Raw genomic sequence first — 17,632 nt, forward strand, 5'->3', positions numbered from 1 at the left:
CCCGGCGCCTGCAGCTGGGGAGGAGCTGCCACCCCCGGGGGCCCCCCTTGAGGTCACGGCCTGCGGTGGTGGGGACAATGGGGGGCCCGTGGGGGGACCCTGGTGTCTGGGACCCATCTGAGGACCCAAACGTCTGGGGCCTGCACCCGCACCGGGGGTCGCGGGAGAGGACCCACGTGTCCAGGCATGGTGACCCAAGGGGTGCTTCTGGTGTGCAGGACCTTCTGGGGAGTCTCGGGGGGGACCAAGGTGTCTGGGACCTGATGGGGGTCCAGGGGGGACCCCGGTGTCCAGGTCCAGGGGGGACCTGGGTCTGGGTCCTACCAGGGGTCCAGGAGAGGACTCAGGTGTCCGAGTCCTACCAGAGGTCCAGACGTGGACCCAGATGTTGGGGGGCGTCTCAAAGGGGACCCAAGCACCAGGGTCCTGCCCACCCCAACCCCGTGGCCCGGGAGGGTCGTAAGTGTCCCTTGGTGTCCCCCCCCCATCGTGTCCCCCTCTTCCACTGCCCCTTCCCCCCCCCTCCCGCAGCTCCAGGTGGTGTCGCAACTCCCCCGTGGCCCCTCGCCAGCCGCCTTCCCCGAAATGAGGAAGGATCCAGGCATCCGGGCAACCCCTCCCCCATCCTCCCCCATGGGTGGGACCCAAGCGTCCTGTCCTTCCCAGCCCCCCACCCAGGTGGACCCAAGGGTCTGGGACCACCCCCACCCCACCCAACGGGTCCCGTGGCGCGGGTGGGCCCAAGGCTCCAGGTGGACCCTCCCCAACGCCCAACCGTGCAGGCCCAAGCGTCCAGGCCTCTCCCACCCCCGCCCCCTGGACACAGCCCCCCCGCCCCAGTCAAATATGGGTGGGCCCAGCTGTCCGGGACGCTGGTGTGGGTGGGCCCGGGCGCCCGGGTGCTGGTTACCCATTAACCGCTGGTGCCACCATAAAGGGACCCCTCGTCCCCCGGACCTCTCGTCCCCCCCCACCGCTGCGGCCATGGGGGCTCTGGCGCTGCCCCTCTTCCTCGGGCTCCTGCTGCTGCACGCGGCTCCCACCCACGCCCAGCTGTGAGTCACTGGGACCCCCTCTCCTGCCGGTGGGACCCCCACCCCAATCCCCCATGTGCCTATGGGACCCCCCAACCCAGTGGACTCCTTCTTCTAAGACCCCCCCCTGCCACCTTGGGATCCTCCCTGCACCCATGGGACCCCCTCACCCATGGGACCCCCTTCCCACCCATGGAACCCCCTCTTCTGGGACCTCACCCCTCCTGGGATTCCTTCTATACTCCTAGGCCCCCCCCCCTACATATGACCCCCTCTTCTGGGGTTCCCCCATGCACCCGTGGGACCCCCACCCTCCCCAAACCCATTGGGGTCCCTCTTCTGGGCCCCCCCCTCACCCATGGGACCCTCTCCCCAGCCAAGACCCCCTGCTCTAGGTGGAACCCCCATGGTGAATCCCCCCCACCGTGGCCAGGACCCTCACTCTGAAGGAGACCCCCATATCCAGGACCCCCAGAACCAAGACCCTTCTATCTGGGACCCCCACCCCAACTCAGACCCCCCCTGCCAGGGATTCCCCAACCTCCCCAGGACCTCCCTGACCAGGACCCTCACCCCAGATGGGAGCTCTGGAGAGCAGTGGGGGGGCCATCGGGGTGCAGTGGGGGGGCCATCGGGGTGCAGTGGAGAATTTGGGGTCACTTCAGGACCATGAGGCAGATCGGGGGGTTCTGGGGGGGTCCCCAGGGTGCTGGGGGTTCTGGGTGCTGTCGTCTTGACGCCCGGTGTCCCCAGGGTGACGATGGTGACACCAGCGGTGCTGCGGCTGGAGACGGAGGAGCGGGTGGTGCTGGAGGCGCCGGGGCTGACCGGCCTGGTCGACGCCAGCATCCTGGTGCAGGACTTCCCCCTCAAGCGTCACATGCTCTACCAGGTCCGTGTGCAGCTGAGCCCCGCCGAGGGCATGTTGGCCACCACCACTGTCAAGGTACGTCACCACCCCCGTGTCACCTCCCTGCCGGTCACTGCCCCCTCCCGCCCCGGGAAGAGTGGCCTATGAGGCTCAACCCTGTACGAGATGATGGAGAATCTCCGTGGGGCTGATGGGACCTAGAGGGGGATGGTCAACATGGGGTCCTTGAAGATGGTGACCCTATGACTAGAGGATGGTCACTTGTGGGTCCATGGGGGTGGTGACCTCTGGATCCTTGGGGACAGTCATGCCAAAGTCCTTGGAGATGGTCACGCTTGGGTCTTTGATGGTCACCCGGGGGTCCTTGGGGACCATCACCTGGCATCCTCAGCCCTGTTCCCCGGACATGGGTGCCACCTGGTGTCCTCTGCCACCACAGGTGTCGGCCAAGGCACCGCTGCAGATGACGGGGAAGCAGTTTGTCTCTGTGACGGCGCGGGTGGGCCAAGTGACCCTGGAGAAGGTGCTGCTGGTGTCACTCCAGAGCGGTCACATCTTCATACAGACTGACAAGCCCATCTACACCCCTGGCTCCACTGGTGTGTCCTTGGGATTCTGGGTCCCCTTCATGGCATCTTGGGATCTTGGTGGCATCTTGGGGGTGTTGGGTCCCCTCCATGGCACCTTGGGGTCTTGGTGGCATCTTGGGCGTCCTTGGGGTCTTGGTGGCATCTTAGGGGTGTTGGGTCCCCTTCATGGCACCTTGGCATCTTGTGGTGTTGGGTACCTTCCACAGCACCTCACAGTGCTGGTGTGACCTTGGGGTGCCGCTGGGGTCCAGCACCCATTTGAAGACCCTTCTATGATGATCTCCCCGTTGAGGTCCAGCACACATTTCTGGGTGTCCCTGCACCACCTCTGCTCACCTTGTCCCCGTGTCCCCTCCCAGTGCTCTGCCGCCTCTTCACCGTCAACAACCTCATGGAGCCAGCGCCCAAGACGGTGATTGTGGAGGTCAAGGTGGGTGCCCACTGGGAACACAGGCACATGGGGACACCGCCACCCATGCCACTGTCCCCAACCGCTGCATGTCCCTGCAGACCCCTGATGATGTCATCATCAAGCAAGTGCCTGTGTCCTCGCCAATGAAGACTGGCATCTTGTCCCTTAACCACAACCTGCCTGAGGTCGTCAGGTAGGTGCCACCTCCCAGGGTGGCTGAGGGACATCTGTGGCTCTGGGCTTGTCCCCTCACCCTGTCCTCCGCCTCTTCCAGCCTGGGGACATGGACGATAATGGCCAAATTCGAAGACTCACCAGAACAGGTCTTCAACACCCAGTTTGAAGTCAAGGAGTATGGTAAGACGCGGTGGGAGACGCCTGGGCCCTTGTGCCTGTCCTGGATGCCTGGGATCATTGGTTGTCTACCCAACAGTGCTGCCAAGCTTTGAGGTGGCCCTGGAGCCAGAGGAGAAGTTCCTCTACATCGACCGGAAGGAGGATTTCCGAGTGTCCATCACGGCCAGGTGGGACGGGGACTCCAAAACTGCTCATTTCGGCGGGGGGGTGGGGTGACGCTCCCATGCAAAGTCCTCCAGGACGAGGGGGTAGCATGGCTGCAGGGTGATGGGGGTGGTGGTGATGGGGATGTGGAGCGACAGGGTTGCGTGACAAGGGGATGTGGGGCCACGGGGATGGGTTGATGGTGACAGCGGTGGCTTGAACCCAGGTACCTGTATGGGAAGTCCGTGCAGGGGACGGCCTTCGTCCTCTTTGGCGTGATGGTGGACGACGAGAAGAAAAGCATCCCCCAGTCCCTGCATCGTGTCCAGGTGACCCTGTCCGTGTCCCTGTCCCCTTCCCTTGTCCCTCTTCCCATCCCCTGTTGAGCTGTCTCTTGCCGAGCCCCGTCATCCTCATTCTTGTCCCCGGGGCCGTCCCCTGTCCCGCCAACTCCATGCTGCAGGTGACTGACGGGGATGGGGAAGGTGTGCTGTCCATGGCCACGCTGCGGCAGCGGTTCGCCAACCCCCAGGAGCTGGTGGGACACGCGCTCTACGTCTCCGTCACCGTCATCACCGAGTCGGGTGCGCAGGGGGACGCGGGGGACTGGGGGGCGCAGGGACAGCAGGGACGAGTGAGGCCACGGGCTCTGTGTCTCTGTCGTGGTCCTCAACAAGTTAGGTAGGTTTGGGGACACCTGGGGACGTGTGGAGACATAGGGGGACGGGGACAGCAGGGACACGTGGGGCTGGGGACAAGTGGGGTTGGGGACAGCGAGGATGGGGACATCTGGGGCCACCCAAGATCAGATGGGACTGTCCCTGGCGGGGAGCCCTGTCCCGGCGCTGGGTGACATGGCCGTTCCCGTGGCCACCGCAGGCAGTGACATGGTGGAGGCGCAGCGCAGCGGCATCCATATCGTGACGTCCCCGTACACCATCCACTTCACCCGCACCCCCAAGTACTTCAAGCCGGGGATGCCCTTCGATCTGACGGTAACGGCGTCTGGGGACGGGGAGGGGGACGGCGGTGGCGTTGGCCTAGGGTCCCCGTGGTACCCGTGTCCCCAGCTTCAGCGTAGGAACGGGACAAACCTCGTGGGTGGAGGAGACTTGGGGGGTGGGGTCCATCCCTGTGTCATGTCGCTGTGTCACCTCAAGAGGGCCTGGGGACCGTGGTCTGTCCCTGTGTCACCTGGATGGCACAAGAGGACATGTCCCTTGTGCCACGTCCCCACGTAATGTCCTCGTGTCGCCCCTGCAGGTCTACGTCACTAACCCAGATGAGTCCCCGGCTCCGCGCGTCGCTGTCAAGGCTGATGGCTTCCAGGGTCTCGTCTCCACCCAGCGTGATGGCACAGCCAAGCTGGTCCTCAACATGCCGGCCAACAGGGACACTGTCCCCATCACTGTGAGTGGGGACGGGTACCAGAGTGGCCTTGGAACTGGGGTGGCTGGGGACAACAGGGGTGGTTGACGTGACCTGGGGGTTGGGCTTGCTGAAACAACCAATATGGCTGAGATGTCCAGGGTGACCAAGGACAATGGCCAGTGTGGTCACTGTGGACCAAGGGCCAGGACAGCAGGATCAGGGGACCAGGACATCCTAGATGTCCATGGTGGCCAAGGGTCAGGGCCACCCTGGTCACCATTGACCAAGGACCACAATGGCCAAGGTCAGGGAGACCAGCGTGGCTGAGATGACTGTGGTGATCAAGATGTCCAGAGTGCCCAAGGACCAGGGCCATCCTGGTCACCACTGACCAAGGAGCAGGATGACTGGTGTCAGGGGGACCATGGCGGCCAATGCAATTGGGTTGACCAAGACATCTAGGGTGATCAGGGACCAGCGTGGCCAGTGTCAGGGAGACTGGTGGAGATGCCAGTAGTGGCCAGGTTGTCCATGGTGGCCTGGAGCCAGGGTCAGCATAGTTCACTGGTGACCAAGACCCAGGACAGCCAAGGTCAGGGGGATGGGAGTGGCCAAAGATGTTCAGGGTAGCCAAGGTCCAGGAGGGCCAATGTCAGGGAGATGGAGGTGGTTGAGTTGACTAGATTGGCCAAGGCATCTGGGGTAGCAGAGATGTCCAGGTTGACCAAGGAGATGATCACCATTGACCCAGGACCAGGGCAGCAGGGGTCAGAGACACCAGGACAGCCAAGACCTCCGTGGTGACCCCTGCCCAGGTCCACATCTCTCCCTGTTGACCAAGTGCCACTGCATCCCCCGTGCCGCAGGTGCGGACGGACCAGCCGGGGCTGCCCCGTGACCGCCAAGCCTCGCGACAGATGACAGCCCAGGCTTACCGCAGCCAAGATGGTTCCGGCAACTTTCTCCACCTGGCCGTGGCGACCACCGAGCTACAGCCTGGTGACAACCTCGCCGTGAACTTCCACCTCAAAAGCAACAGCGACAGCGTCCGTGTCTCTGTCCGCTACTTCACCTACCTGGTGAGCGCGCTTGGCCTCTGCCAACCAACCGCCCCTCATCTTGGAGACCTAGGTGTCCACCAACCCTGCCTTTCCTCGCCCGGCACAGATCATGAGCAAGGGACGCATCGTCCACGTGGGACGACAGCCGCGCGAGGCTGACCAGTCCCTGGTCACCATGTCGCTGCCCGTGACGGCCGAGCTCATCCCCTCCTTCCGCATCGTGGCCTACTACCATGTGATGCCTGGCGAGATTGTTGCCGACTCTGTCTGGGTTGACGTCAAGGACACGTGCATGGGCAGTGTGAGTGTGTCCCCAGTGTCCTAGTGGGTGGGGGAGGAGTGTGGGGGTATTGACTTGGCCTTGGAGGTGGTTTAGGTGGCCCTTGAGTGGCCCACGATGGAGACTGGGGTGTCACCTAAATGGTTTGGGTGGCCCATGATGGAGACTGGGGTGTCACCTAGATGGTTTGGGTGGCCCATGATGGAGACTGGGGTGTCACCTAGATGGTTTGGGTGGCTCATGAGGGACTTGGGCATCTCATGGGTGACCTTGGAGGGTCCTGATGCTCCATGGTGGAGGACACGCCAATCAGCTACCCTTGGAGGACTCCAAAACCCATGGGGCTGGGGTACCTCCACGGGGCAGCTCCTGGGGATGCAGGGGGTTTTTGTTGGGTGTCCTGTGGACATGACACCCCCCTCCCTGTGTCCCTGGTAGCTGGTGGTGAAGGGAGCGACGGAGGCTGACAACCGGGTGCGCGAACCAGGGACACCCATGCGGCTGCGCATCGAGGGTGACCACAACGCCCAAGTGGGGTTGGTGGCCGTGGACAAGGGCGTCTTTGTCCTCAGCAAGAAGAACAAGCTCACCCAGTCCAAGGTGGGCGCCTGGATCCCCGTTCCCCCGCTGTCCCTGGGTGGTGGCCAGTGGCTGTCATGGCTGTCCCCTCTTGGTCACAGGTTTGGGACACAGTGGAGAAGAGTGACATCGGCTGTACATCGGGCAGCGGGAGGGACAACGTGGGCGTCTTTGCTGACGCTGGCCTCAGCCTGGTCACCAACGTGAAGATCGCCACGCCGCAGCGAGCAGGTAGGGGGCCTGCTGGGGACGGGGACAACCTGAGATGGCGTCTTGGGGACGGGGTGAGTGACACTTTGGGGATGTGGCCCTTCAAGGATGGGGACATGCGTCCCTTGAGCTTTGGGACGCGACAACTGATGTCAAGGGCAAGCGACGCCCGGGTTTGGGGCTGTGACCCCACGGGGTCCTGACGCGCGTCCTCTCCTCCCCCAGAGCTCCGGTGTCCGCAGCCCGCGAAACGCAGGCGCCGCTCCCTGCAGCTCATCGAGTACAAAGGCTCCAAGGGTAGGTGGCACCGGGAGCGTCCCGTGTCCCCGAGGGTGCCTACCGCAGCATCCCAAAGGCCACCGGAGCGTCCCGCGGCCCTGACGGCCCTCGGGCCAGGGGCTTTGGGACCGGGTGCCGGATGGGCGCCTCGCTTCCGGCAGCGGCTGAGTACGCGGACAAGGCGCTGCGCAAGTGTTGCGAGGACGGCATGAGGGAAAACCCCATGGGCCACAGCTGCGAGCAGCGCACCGCCTACATCCAGGATGGAGAAGCCTGCGTCCGGGCCTTCCTCGACTGCTGCAAATACATCAAGGGCATCCGCGAGCAGAAGCATCGCGAGCTCCACCTCGAGCTGGCTCGAAGCAAGTGCTGGGCGGCCGTGGGGGTGATGACAGGGTTGGGTGGAGGTTGGGTGTTACTTGTGCTATCCTTGGGCAATACTTCTGATGAATTTTGGGCGATGCTTGGGCCATGCCTAGGCGATGCTTGGGCCAAGGTTGAGCCATGCCTAGGCGATGCTTGGGCCATGCCTAGGTGATGCTCGGGCGATGTTTGGGCCATGCCTAGGTGATACTCGGGCGATGCTTGGGCCACGCCTAGGTGATGCTCGGGCAAAACGAGGGTGGTGCTTGGATGATGCCGGGGTGATACTGGCTCTGCCCAGTTTTTAGACCCCTGGGGCTACAGCCGGGAGGAATGCCACCACCCCCAGGTGAGGAGGACGATGAATTCCTGTCTGACGAGGGCATCACCTCCCGGAGCCTCTTCCCGGAGAGCTGGCTGTGGCAGGTGGAGCAGCTGACGGAAAAGCCAAATGAGCTGGGGTGAGCTCCGTGCCCTTGTCCCACTGCACCTCCTCCATGGGGCTCAGCTTGAGGATCGTCACCTCCTCCCTGTCCAGCTCTGGACACTGCCCTGCCCAGGCTGGAGACCGGCTATGATCCTTCTTAAGTCCAGACATCTTCTGGTCATCTTCTGACTCCCCTCAGGACTAGCTTTGACACCTTGGTCCAGCTCAGGGGCCATCTACAACCCCCTGGTCTAGTTGGGGGACCAGCTATGACCCGCCCACCTTACTCCAGCTTGGTGGCTGGTTACACCTCCCTAGACTGGCCTGGGGCCGGTTATGACCCCCTTGGTTGTTCTCGTCCTCTCCAGCATCTCCACCAAGACTCTGCCCGTGTACCTGAAGGACTCCATCACCACGTGGGAGGTCCTGGCCGTCAGCCTCTCGCAGACCAAGGGTAGGTGATGGAGTAGGAAGGTGACCCTGGGGATCAAAGGAATCTCCCAAACCTTGGGGGTGGTCCCTGGGAATCGAAGGGTCTCCTAAAGCCTGGCAGGTTTTCCTGGGGTTTGAGCCATCTCCAAAATCTTAGAGGGCTGCATACCACAGGGAGGTCCCCCAAAGCTCGGTGGCAGTCCCTGGGACTTGAGGGATCCCCTAAGCCTTGGGAGGACCCCATGGGACTTGAGGGATCTCCGAAACCCTTGAGGACGTCCCTGGGACGTGAGGGGCTCAGCAAACCCTGAACCCGGTGTCCCTGGGGGCCACCCCGCAGGGCTGTGCGTGGCTGACCCCTATGAGATCACGGTGAGGAAGGACTTCTTCATCGACCTGCGCTTGCCCTACTCCGTGGTGAGGAACGAGCAGGTGGAGATCCGTGCCATACTCTACAACTACTGGACGCACGAAATCACGGTTGGCGGGGGACCCACGCCTGGGCTTCTTGGGGTGGGGGGGTTGGTGGCCACCTGAACCCCACAGCCAACAACTCCGTGCCGTGCAGGTGCGCGTGGAGCTGATGCACAATCCAGCCCTGTGCAGCGCCTCCACCTCCAAGGCGCGCTACCAGCAGATCCTCCGCCTGAAACCCCAGTCGTCGTGGGCCGTGCCCTTCGTCATCGTGCCCTTGCAGCTGGGCCTGCACGACATCGAGGTGAAGGCAGCCGTCCGGAACAGCTTCATGGCCGATGGTGTCAAGAAGAAGCTCAAAGTTGTGGTGAGTGGCCATCGCTGCTCGTGGCGTCTCCATCGCATGGTGCCACCTCTATCCCTGAGATGTCCCCAGCATGGTGTCCCCGTGACATCCCTGTCCCCACTTTCATCCTGGTGTTGGTAGCCGGGGATGAAGGATCCTCCACCCAGGATGCTCAAATGCGGTCTCCTAGGGCTCTCCCAGTTTGTCCAATGACCTGGGGGTGCTGGTTTACACTGGGGACACCTTTCCTGGCCAACCCAGTGAGGTTTGGAAGGGGGCACCCAAAACCAGCCCAGCCTTTAGCGTTGAACTCTCACCTCCGCAGCCTGAAGGGATGAGGTTGGAGAAGACGGTGAAGATAGTTGAGCTGGACCCGAACACGAAGGGAATCAGTGAGTGCTCCCGGCTGGTCTTGGGGGATCTCAGCCCCATGAGGATGTCCCACTGAGGGGAAGGGTGTGGGGCGTCTCAGGGGACAGGGGAAGTCTCACTGTGGGCCTGCGACATCTTAGGGGAGGAAGGATGTGCCACCAAGGGTAGGACTGGGGCATCCTTCGTGACAAGGGACATCCTACTGTGGAGCTGGGGCATCTCAGGGAAGAAGGGACGTCCTGGTATGCCTCTGGAACATCTTGAGGGACAAGGGACATCCTGCTGCAGACGTGGGGCAGGGCTGGGTTGTCTCAGGGTGGAGGGGGACACAAAGGATTTGGGGCCACGTGTCTCCATCCTGGCCTCTCTGCCCTGCAGATGGTGTACAGGAAGAGAAGGTGAAGGCAGCCAACCTCTCTGACATCGTCCCCAACACCGAGTCGGAGACCAAAGTCAGCATCCAAGGTGAGGGCAGGGGAAGGGACACAGGCGGGGACAGGGAAGGGAGGGGGCAGGACACTCCTGGCTTGACGTCTCCCCTTCTTCTGGTCCAGGCAACCCAGTGTCCATCATGGTGGAGAAAGCCATCGACGGGGACAAGCTGAAGAAACTCATTGTGACGCCGTCGGGCTGCGGGGAGCAGAACATGATTGGGATGACGCCCACCGTCATTGCCACCCACTACCTGGACAGCACGATGCAGTGGGAGAGCTTAGGTGTTGACCGCCGTACTGAGGCCATCAACTTGATTAAAAAGGGTAAGACCATCCCCCGCTTTCCTCTTGTTGGGGTGCAAAATGTCACCATCTTCCAAGGTGCTGAAGAAACCAACGCTTTTGAAGAAAACATGAGTTGGGTGCTACCAGTTTGGGGATTTCTAGAGCTACTGGTTTGCATTGAAATGAGCTTCAGGCCACCAATCCGCTCCGGAGCGGCCTCAGCTGGGCTGCGTGCTCCTTGTGTTGGCCAATGGCTGGAGGGCAGGGGTGGCCTGAAGCCACCCCGGGTGCTCTTTGTGTCGGCCAACCACCATCTCCTCACCAGGTTACACCCAACAACTTGCTTTCCGGAAACCTGACAGCTCCTACGCCGCCTTCAAGGACCGCCCATCAAGCACCTGGTGAGGGTCGTGTTGCCACCACTGCCACCGCCACGTGGGTCTGGGTGATGAGGTTAGACGCGATGCTAAGGTCCTCCTGTCTCCAGGTTGACAGCCTACGTGACCAAAGTCTTTGCCATGGCCATCAAGCTGGTAGACATTGAGCCCGAGGTGGTTTGTGGTGCCATCAAATGGCTCATCCTGGAGAAGCAGAAGCCGGATGGGATTTTCCAAGAAGATGCTCCTGTCATCCATAGCGAGATGGTGGTATGGTGGGATCCAAACCCTGCCCCTGCTGGTGGCCAAAGCCCTGTTGGTTTGAGGATGGGCTTTTGGAATGAGCTGTGGGGAAAGGAGTATGTTGGGTGACAGGGACAAGTGTTGGGGGAATTTGCTGTGCAAACCACCATCCTGAGGTTTTTTCCCCCTCCATTTTGTCACGCAGGGAGGCTACAAGGGTGCCGAGCCCGAGGTGTCACTCACAGCCTTTGTCCTCGTTGCGCTGCAGGAGGCTCGGGAGGTCTGCAAGGACCACGTCAACGTGAGTGGCCCGGTCCTCAACCCCACATGGGGAAAGAGAGGATGACTGGCACCTGTCACAGTGCTTCGAGACAAAGTGCTCAACCTTTATAGCAGCCACCTGAGAATCCAAACTTACCATCCTTTCTGCCTAGAGCTTGGACGGGAGCATCAACAAAGCTGCCGAATACCTCGCCCGGAAATACCAGTCTCTGTCACGACCCTACACGGTGGCCCTGGCCTCCTACGCGTTGGCCATGACGGGGAAACTCAAAAGCGAGAAAGTTCTCATGAAGTTCTCCAAAGGTGACGTCTCACCAGGGTCATAAAACTGGGGGCAGGGGGAGAGTAATGATGGGTCACCTGGTGGGGGGAGAGCACCTAGAGGGTGCTGAGGGACCGATGTCACCCTAGACCGCAAAAGTTGGGAGGAACGCAATGCCCACACCTACAACATCGAGGGGACGTCCTACGCCTTGCTGGCCTTGCTGCAAATGGAGAAGTTGGAGCTGACGGGGCCGGTGGCCCGCTGGCTTGCCCAGCAGAACTACTTCAGTGGTGGCTACGGATCCACTCAGGTGGGCTATGGACCCCACCATGGCACCCATGGGTGCTGTCCTGACGCCTGCTGCCATGGGGAAGTGGGATGAGAAGGTGGAGGTTGAGGGCTTTGTTGGGGGTTGCTGGGGGCGCTTTATGGCCCTGGCGACTCCACGGATATGGCGTGTCTCTTGGGGGGACATCTCTGGTCCCATGGGACCTCAAAGGCATTGGGGGTCACCTCGTGGCCCTTCAGACCTCCCCCCCACATGGCACGTCCTTGGGGAACACCCTTGGTCCCAAGGGATTTCAAGGGCTTTGGAAAACCCAAAAGGCCAGATCCTGGGGGCCACCTCCAGATCCTGGGGACCCTCAGGGACATGTCCTGTCCCCAGGTGACACTTCTTCTCCATAAGATGCCCAAGGGTATGTTCCAGGTGGCCCAAGGACTTGGAGTCACCCTGGGCGTGGGACCACCCAGGGGGCTTTGGGGATGCTCCAGATGGTGTCCCCAAGCCCTGGTGACACAAGTGTCCTCACAGGCCACCATCCTGGTCTTCCAAGCATTGTCCCAGTACCAGGTACTGACTCCGCGGCAGCTCAAGCTCAGCCTTGACGTGTCGGTGCTGCTGCCGCGCCGCGCCAACGCCATCACCTACCGCATCGAGAACCGCAACGCCCTGGTGGCACGCTCCGCCGAGGTACCGGCACCCCCGTCACCGTTGTCACTGTCACCATGGGATGGCTCTTGTCCATGTCCCAGGACAACTTTGTCCCTTTGCCATGGTCTTGAGTGTCCCTGTCCCCTCTGTGTCCTTCCAAGGCTTGGGATGTCCCTCCACGTCCCAGGCCGATCTTGTCCCCTCCCTTGCTGTGACCTGGAACGTCCCTGTCCCCTTCACGTCCCTCTCCGATTTCCTTGCCTCCTCTACGTCCTTCAACGTCCCTGTCCTCTTCGTGTCACGTGATGCCACTGTCCCCTCCATATCTTTGCACGTCCTTGTCCCTTCTACGTCTCCTCCATGTCCCACCATGCCTCTGTGGCCATGGACGCCATCCCTTCCGTGTCCCTGTCCCTCACCAACGTCCCTGGTCCCCGCAGACCAAGTTGAATGAGGACTTCACGGTGAAAGCTGAGGGCACGGGCAAGGGGACGATGACAGTGGTGACGGTCTACAACGCCAAGGTCCCCGACAAGGAGAACAAGTGTGACAGCTTCGACCTGCGGGTGCAGGTGGAGGACGTGAAGACAGGCGAGTCCCACACATGTCCCTCCCGTGTCCTCTTTGACGTCCCCCGTGCCCCCTCATTGTCCCTGTGTCCCCCCCGCCGCAGGCAAGGAACAGGAGGACGTCATCCGCTCCGTCAAGATCACCATCTGCACCAGGTTGGACAGGCTGGGGACAGCGGAGGCGCTAGAGATGGGGAGGGGACGTCAGGGACAAACAAGGCTTAGCCCCACCTTGTCCCCTCGGGACCCTTGGGAACGGGGACGTCGGGGATGGGGATGCTGGGGGCAGCTGGGGACAGGTGGGTGGCTGTCCCCACAGGTACTTGGACAACGTGGATGCCACCATGTCCATCCTTGATGTCTCCATGCTCACGGGCTTCTTCCCCGATCTCCAGGACCTGAAGCGGGTGAGCGCAGGGACGTGGGGACCCAGGACCTTGCAACTTTTGTCCCATCGTGTCCCCCCGTGTCCTTGTGTCACCATGTCCCCTGCTGTCACTGTGTCCCCACACCCCTACAAGTCCTCTCCATCTCGCCATGGCCACGTGTCCCATGTGGCCACCACGGCCGTGTCCCTACGTGCCCCTGCGCCCATACATCCCTGTCTCCCGAAGCGATTGCGTGTCCCCATGTGTCACGTGTCCTCATGTGTCGCGTGTCCCTGTCCCCAGCTCACGGACGGGGTGGACAGGTACATCTCCAAGTTTGAGATCGACCAAGGGCAGTCGGAGCGCAGCAACGTCATCATCTACCTCGACAAGGTGGGGACATGGAGGGCACGGGGAGAAGATGGGACAGGATGGGGACGTGGCAGGACAAGGAAGGACCCACGATGGAGTTGGGGACATGGACAAGGACGGAGATGAAGCTGGGGCCACGGGCGGGGTTGGGGACATGGATAGGGGTGGGAGTGAAGTTGGGGACATGAGTGGGGACAGGAAAAGGGCCTCAGGGACAGGGATGGGTCTCAGTCATGGATGGGGACACGACCGGGGACAGGACCAGGTTGGGGTTGGGCCGCTGACCGCCGTCGCCGCGTCCCCGTCCCCAGGTCTCGCACAAGGCCGAGGAGTGTTTCGCCTTCAAGGCCCACCAGCGATTCCGGGTGGGCTTGATCCAGCCGGCGGCCGTCGCCGTCTACAGCTACTACAAGATCGGTGCGCCCCGCGTCCGCTTCCGTCACCCTCGGGTCCCCTCCGTCCCAGCGCTCTCCTCCGTGCCCTCCATCTCCCACGCGTTCCCCTCTGCGTCGCACCAAGTCCCTGCTGATCTTCTCCCCGTGCCTGGGTCACCATGTCCCGCCACGTCCCCTTGTTGACCCTCTCCCTCTGCACGTCACCACTCTGTCCCCGTGTCTTCTACTGGTCCTTTCCCCTTGCGTCCCCCCTCCGCCTCACGTCCCCGTGTCCACGCAGATGACCGTTGCACCCGTTTCTACCATCCGGACAAGGACGGTGGCCAACTGAGCAAGATCTGCTACGGGGACGTGTGCCGCTGCGCCGAAGGTGACATGGGGACAGACTGGGTCAACGTGTCATGGCCGTGGTGGGACACGTCATGGCCGTGATGGAGCCACGTCCCTGCTGTGGTGGGACGTGTCCCTGCCACCATGGGACGTGTTGGTGCCACAATAGACCTTGTCATGGCCGTGTCCCTGTGTCCCCCACAGAAAACTGCTTCATGCGGCAGAAGGAGGACGTCCAAATCACCGTCAACGAACGCATCGAGCGCGCCTGCGAGCCGGGAGTTGACTATGGTGGGACGTGGGGACGTGGAAGGATGGTGGGAGATCTGGGGTCATGGGGGCACTTGGGGCACAGAGAGGGGACGTGAAGGAGATGGTTGGGGACATGAAGGGCCACGGAAGGACATGAGAGGCACCGAGAGACAGGAGGGGACAGGGGGAGGAAAGCGGGGGACAGAAGGGTCCCCACGTGCTGAGGGGCCACCCGGGAGTGGAGGTGCCATGACACGGTGGGGGTGACACGGTGACATCCCTCTCCCCAGTGTACAAGGTGAAGCTGGTGGCAGTGGAGCAGTCGCCGTCCCATGACAACTACATCATGACCGTCCTCTCCGTCATCAAGATGGGTACGAGCGCGCCAGGGCTTGGGGGACAAGGCCACCCACCCTGAGGGACATGGTGGGGTGGGGTGTCACCTAGGGCTGGGGACCCCCAGGTGGGCTGGTGTCACCGAGGTGGCTTAGGGACCCCCAGGTGGGTTGGGATCACCCAAGGGTGCTAGGGACACCCAGGTGGGTTGGGGTCACTCAAGGGTGCTGAGGAAAGCTGGAGAAGGCTGGTGTCACCCATGGCTGGTGTCACCGGTGAAGTGATGACAACATGGAGGTCCCTGGGGACTGAGAGCCGCCACTGTGGGATGTGTCAGAGGGGATGTCCCCGTTGCGTTGGGGTGGAGGTGACGTGTCACCCGTGTGTGTCCTCCCCTGGGGCCAGGCACCGACGAGGACCCGGCGGGAAGCAACCGGACCTTCGTCAGCCACCGGCAGTGCCGGGACGCTCTGAAGCTCCAGATTGGCCAGGACTACTTGGTCTGGGGGCTGGCCAGCGACCTGTGGGTCAGCGGCGGCAGGTAGGGACGCGGGGACACGTGTGGGGACGTGGGTGGGGCCATGGGGACGTAGAGATGCAGGGACGTGGTGAGATTCCCGAGATTCTCCAGTGTCTCGTATAGGGTTGTGCACCCCGTTGTCCGTCCCCGTGTGTCCCCACCCGGGGTGCCACCCTCTTCTGACCCACGTCCCCTCCTGTCCCCTTGCGGTCTCCAGCTTCTCCTACCTCGTGGGCAAGGACACGTGGCTGGAGCAATGGTTCTCGGAGGCGGAATGCCAGGAGCCTGACCTGCAGCCCCTCTGCCAGGACTTCGTTGAGTTCGCCGAGGCCATGACCATGTTTGGGTGTCCGTCCTGAGCACGTGCCCCCCCCGCCCCATCCATGGGTGCTCCCCACCCCTCGCTGCCTCTGCCCCCTCCTTTTTTTTGGGTTAAAAAAAGGTCCTTTCTGACAACCTGGCTTTGGGTCTGCGTGGTGGGGGTGCTGGGGGGCAACGGGGGGGTGAGGCCTTCGTAGTTGTCGTGGGGTCCTTGTAGGGGACAAGAGGGTGGTGGAGACTCCGTAGGGCATGGTGAGGTCATGGGGAACGCTGTAGGGGACAACAACGTGGTGGGGACACCATAGGGGATGATGGGGCCACCATAGGGGCCTTGGGGACTTTGTAGGGGCGATGGAGGTTTTGGGGACTCCATAGGGGATGATGGGGTCATGGGGACACCATAGGGGACCTTGTAGGGGACAACAAGGTTGTGGTGACTCCAGAGGAGTTAATGGGGACACCATAGGGGCCGTGGGGATGCTGTAGGGGACAACAAGGTGGTGGGAACACCATAGGGGATGATGGGGTCACCATAGGGGCCGTGGGGACGCTGTAGGGGATACAGACCTATGGAGACCCTGAGGGGACACTGAGGTCGCAAGGACTCCGTAGGGGACAAGGGAGTCGTGGGCACTCCATAGGGGCTGATGGGGTCATGGGGCCACCACAGGGGCTGTGGGGACTTTGTAGGGGACAACAAGGTTGTGGGGACTCCATAGGGGATGATGGGGCCACCATAGGGGTCACGGGGACGCTGTAGGTGACACTGGAGTTGTGAGGCCCCCATAGGGGACGTGGGGACTCCACGGGGGATGATGATGTCACGGAGACTCTGTGGGTCACGGGGGCATCGCAGGGGCTGGGGGGATTCTGCAGGCGATGATGGGGCTGCGGGACCCCTGTAGGGGTTTTGGGGGCCCTATGGGGGACAACAGGGTTGTGAAGGCTCCATTGGGGACCTCGTAGGGGACCACGGGGCTTTGGGGAGTCTGTAGGGGACCATGGGGGTCAGGGGGCCACGGGGGGCTGCACAGGGCCATGGGGGGCCCTCTGGGACCCTCTGGGCACCTATGGGGCCACACCGGGGCTGGGTGAGGCCCTCTGGGCTTGGTGCACGCTGCTGCATGTCTCTCGATGCACGGCGCAGCGCTCGGTGCACGCTGCTGCCCGTTGCTTGGCGCACGGCGCTGCGCGGCCTCGGTGCACAACCCACGGCGCACGGCGCTGCGCGGCCTCGGTGCACGCCGCTGCATGGCGTCGCATGGCCCTCGGTGCACGGCACTGCACACCCTCGGTGCACAGCGCGGCGTGGCGTGCGATGCATGGCGCAGCGTGACCTTTGGCGCGGGGCGTTGCACGCCGCACGCTGCTGCACGCCCTCAGTGCATGGTGCTGCGCTCCCTTAGTGCCTGGGGCTGCACGCCTGTAAGTGCACAACCCTCGGCCGTGCACATCCTCCGTGCAGGGCGCTGCACGTCCTCAGCGCACAACTCTCGGTGCGCGGCGCTGCACAGTGCCGCACGGTGCTGCACGCCTTCAGTGCACGCTGCTGCACGGTGTTGCGTGGTGCTACACGCCCTTGGTGCACGGTGCTGCATGGCAGTGCGTGGCCCTTTGGTGCACGACGCTGCACGGTGTTGCGTGGCCCTCGGTGCTGCACGCCCGCGGTGCGCAGCGCCGCATGGCATTGCGTGGCCCTCGGTGCACGGTGCTGCACGCTCTCGGTGCACGACACTGCACGGTGTTGCATGGCCCATGGTGCACAGCACTGCATGCCCACGGTGCACGGTGCTGCATGGCGTTGCAT

General features: G+C 62.7%; 1 protein-coding gene across 1 annotated transcript; it reads left to right on the forward strand.

Moving 5' to 3' along the window:
- The first annotated feature begins 949 nt into the window (after nt 1-949).
- C3 (complement C3) lies at nt 950-15,960 on the forward strand. Its single transcript, XM_086769094.1, has 40 exons — nt 950-1,055; nt 1,788-1,980; nt 2,345-2,504; nt 2,855-2,925; nt 3,006-3,100; nt 3,182-3,264; nt 3,341-3,431; nt 3,635-3,737; nt 3,872-3,992; nt 4,288-4,403; nt 4,672-4,818; nt 5,646-5,858; nt 5,947-6,141; nt 6,559-6,720; nt 6,801-6,930; nt 7,135-7,206; nt 7,350-7,550; nt 7,901-8,012; nt 8,347-8,432; nt 8,751-8,890; nt 8,979-9,191; nt 9,496-9,562; nt 9,921-10,007; nt 10,097-10,300; nt 10,587-10,662; nt 10,749-10,908; nt 11,087-11,182; nt 11,316-11,466; nt 11,575-11,738; nt 12,243-12,401; nt 12,803-12,953; nt 13,036-13,087; nt 13,251-13,338; nt 13,603-13,692; nt 13,983-14,088; nt 14,347-14,436; nt 14,601-14,687; nt 14,939-15,022; nt 15,390-15,525; nt 15,722-15,960. Exons 1-40 carry the CDS (start codon nt 985-987, stop codon nt 15,861-15,863), a joined length of 4,965 nt encoding a protein of 1,654 aa, XP_086625220.1. The 5' UTR covers nt 950-984; the 3' UTR covers nt 15,864-15,960.
- Nucleotides 15,961-17,632: the final 1,672 nt, after the last annotated feature.

The sequence above is a fragment of the Chlamydotis macqueenii genome, chromosome 30, assembly GCF_036417535.1.
Source record: "Chlamydotis macqueenii isolate bChlMac1 chromosome 30, bChlMac1.mat, whole genome shotgun sequence".
In the NCBI taxonomy this organism is placed as follows: Eukaryota; Metazoa; Chordata; class Aves; order Otidiformes; family Otididae; genus Chlamydotis; species Chlamydotis macqueenii.

Bases quoted from the DNA above. Each gene is read 5' to 3' on its own strand.
- C3 (XM_086769094.1), top strand. From the start codon at position 985: ATGGGGGCTCTGGCGCTGCCCCTCTTCCTCGGGCTCCTGCTGCTGCAC. The intron at 6,721-6,800 runs GTGGGCGCCTGG...TCTTGGTCACAG, and splicing joins ACAAGCTCACCCAGTCCAAG to GTTTGGGACACAGTGGAGAA. The intron at 15,023-15,389 runs GTACGAGCGCGC...CCCTGGGGCCAG, and splicing joins CCTCTCCGTCATCAAGATGG to GCACCGACGAGGACCCGGCG.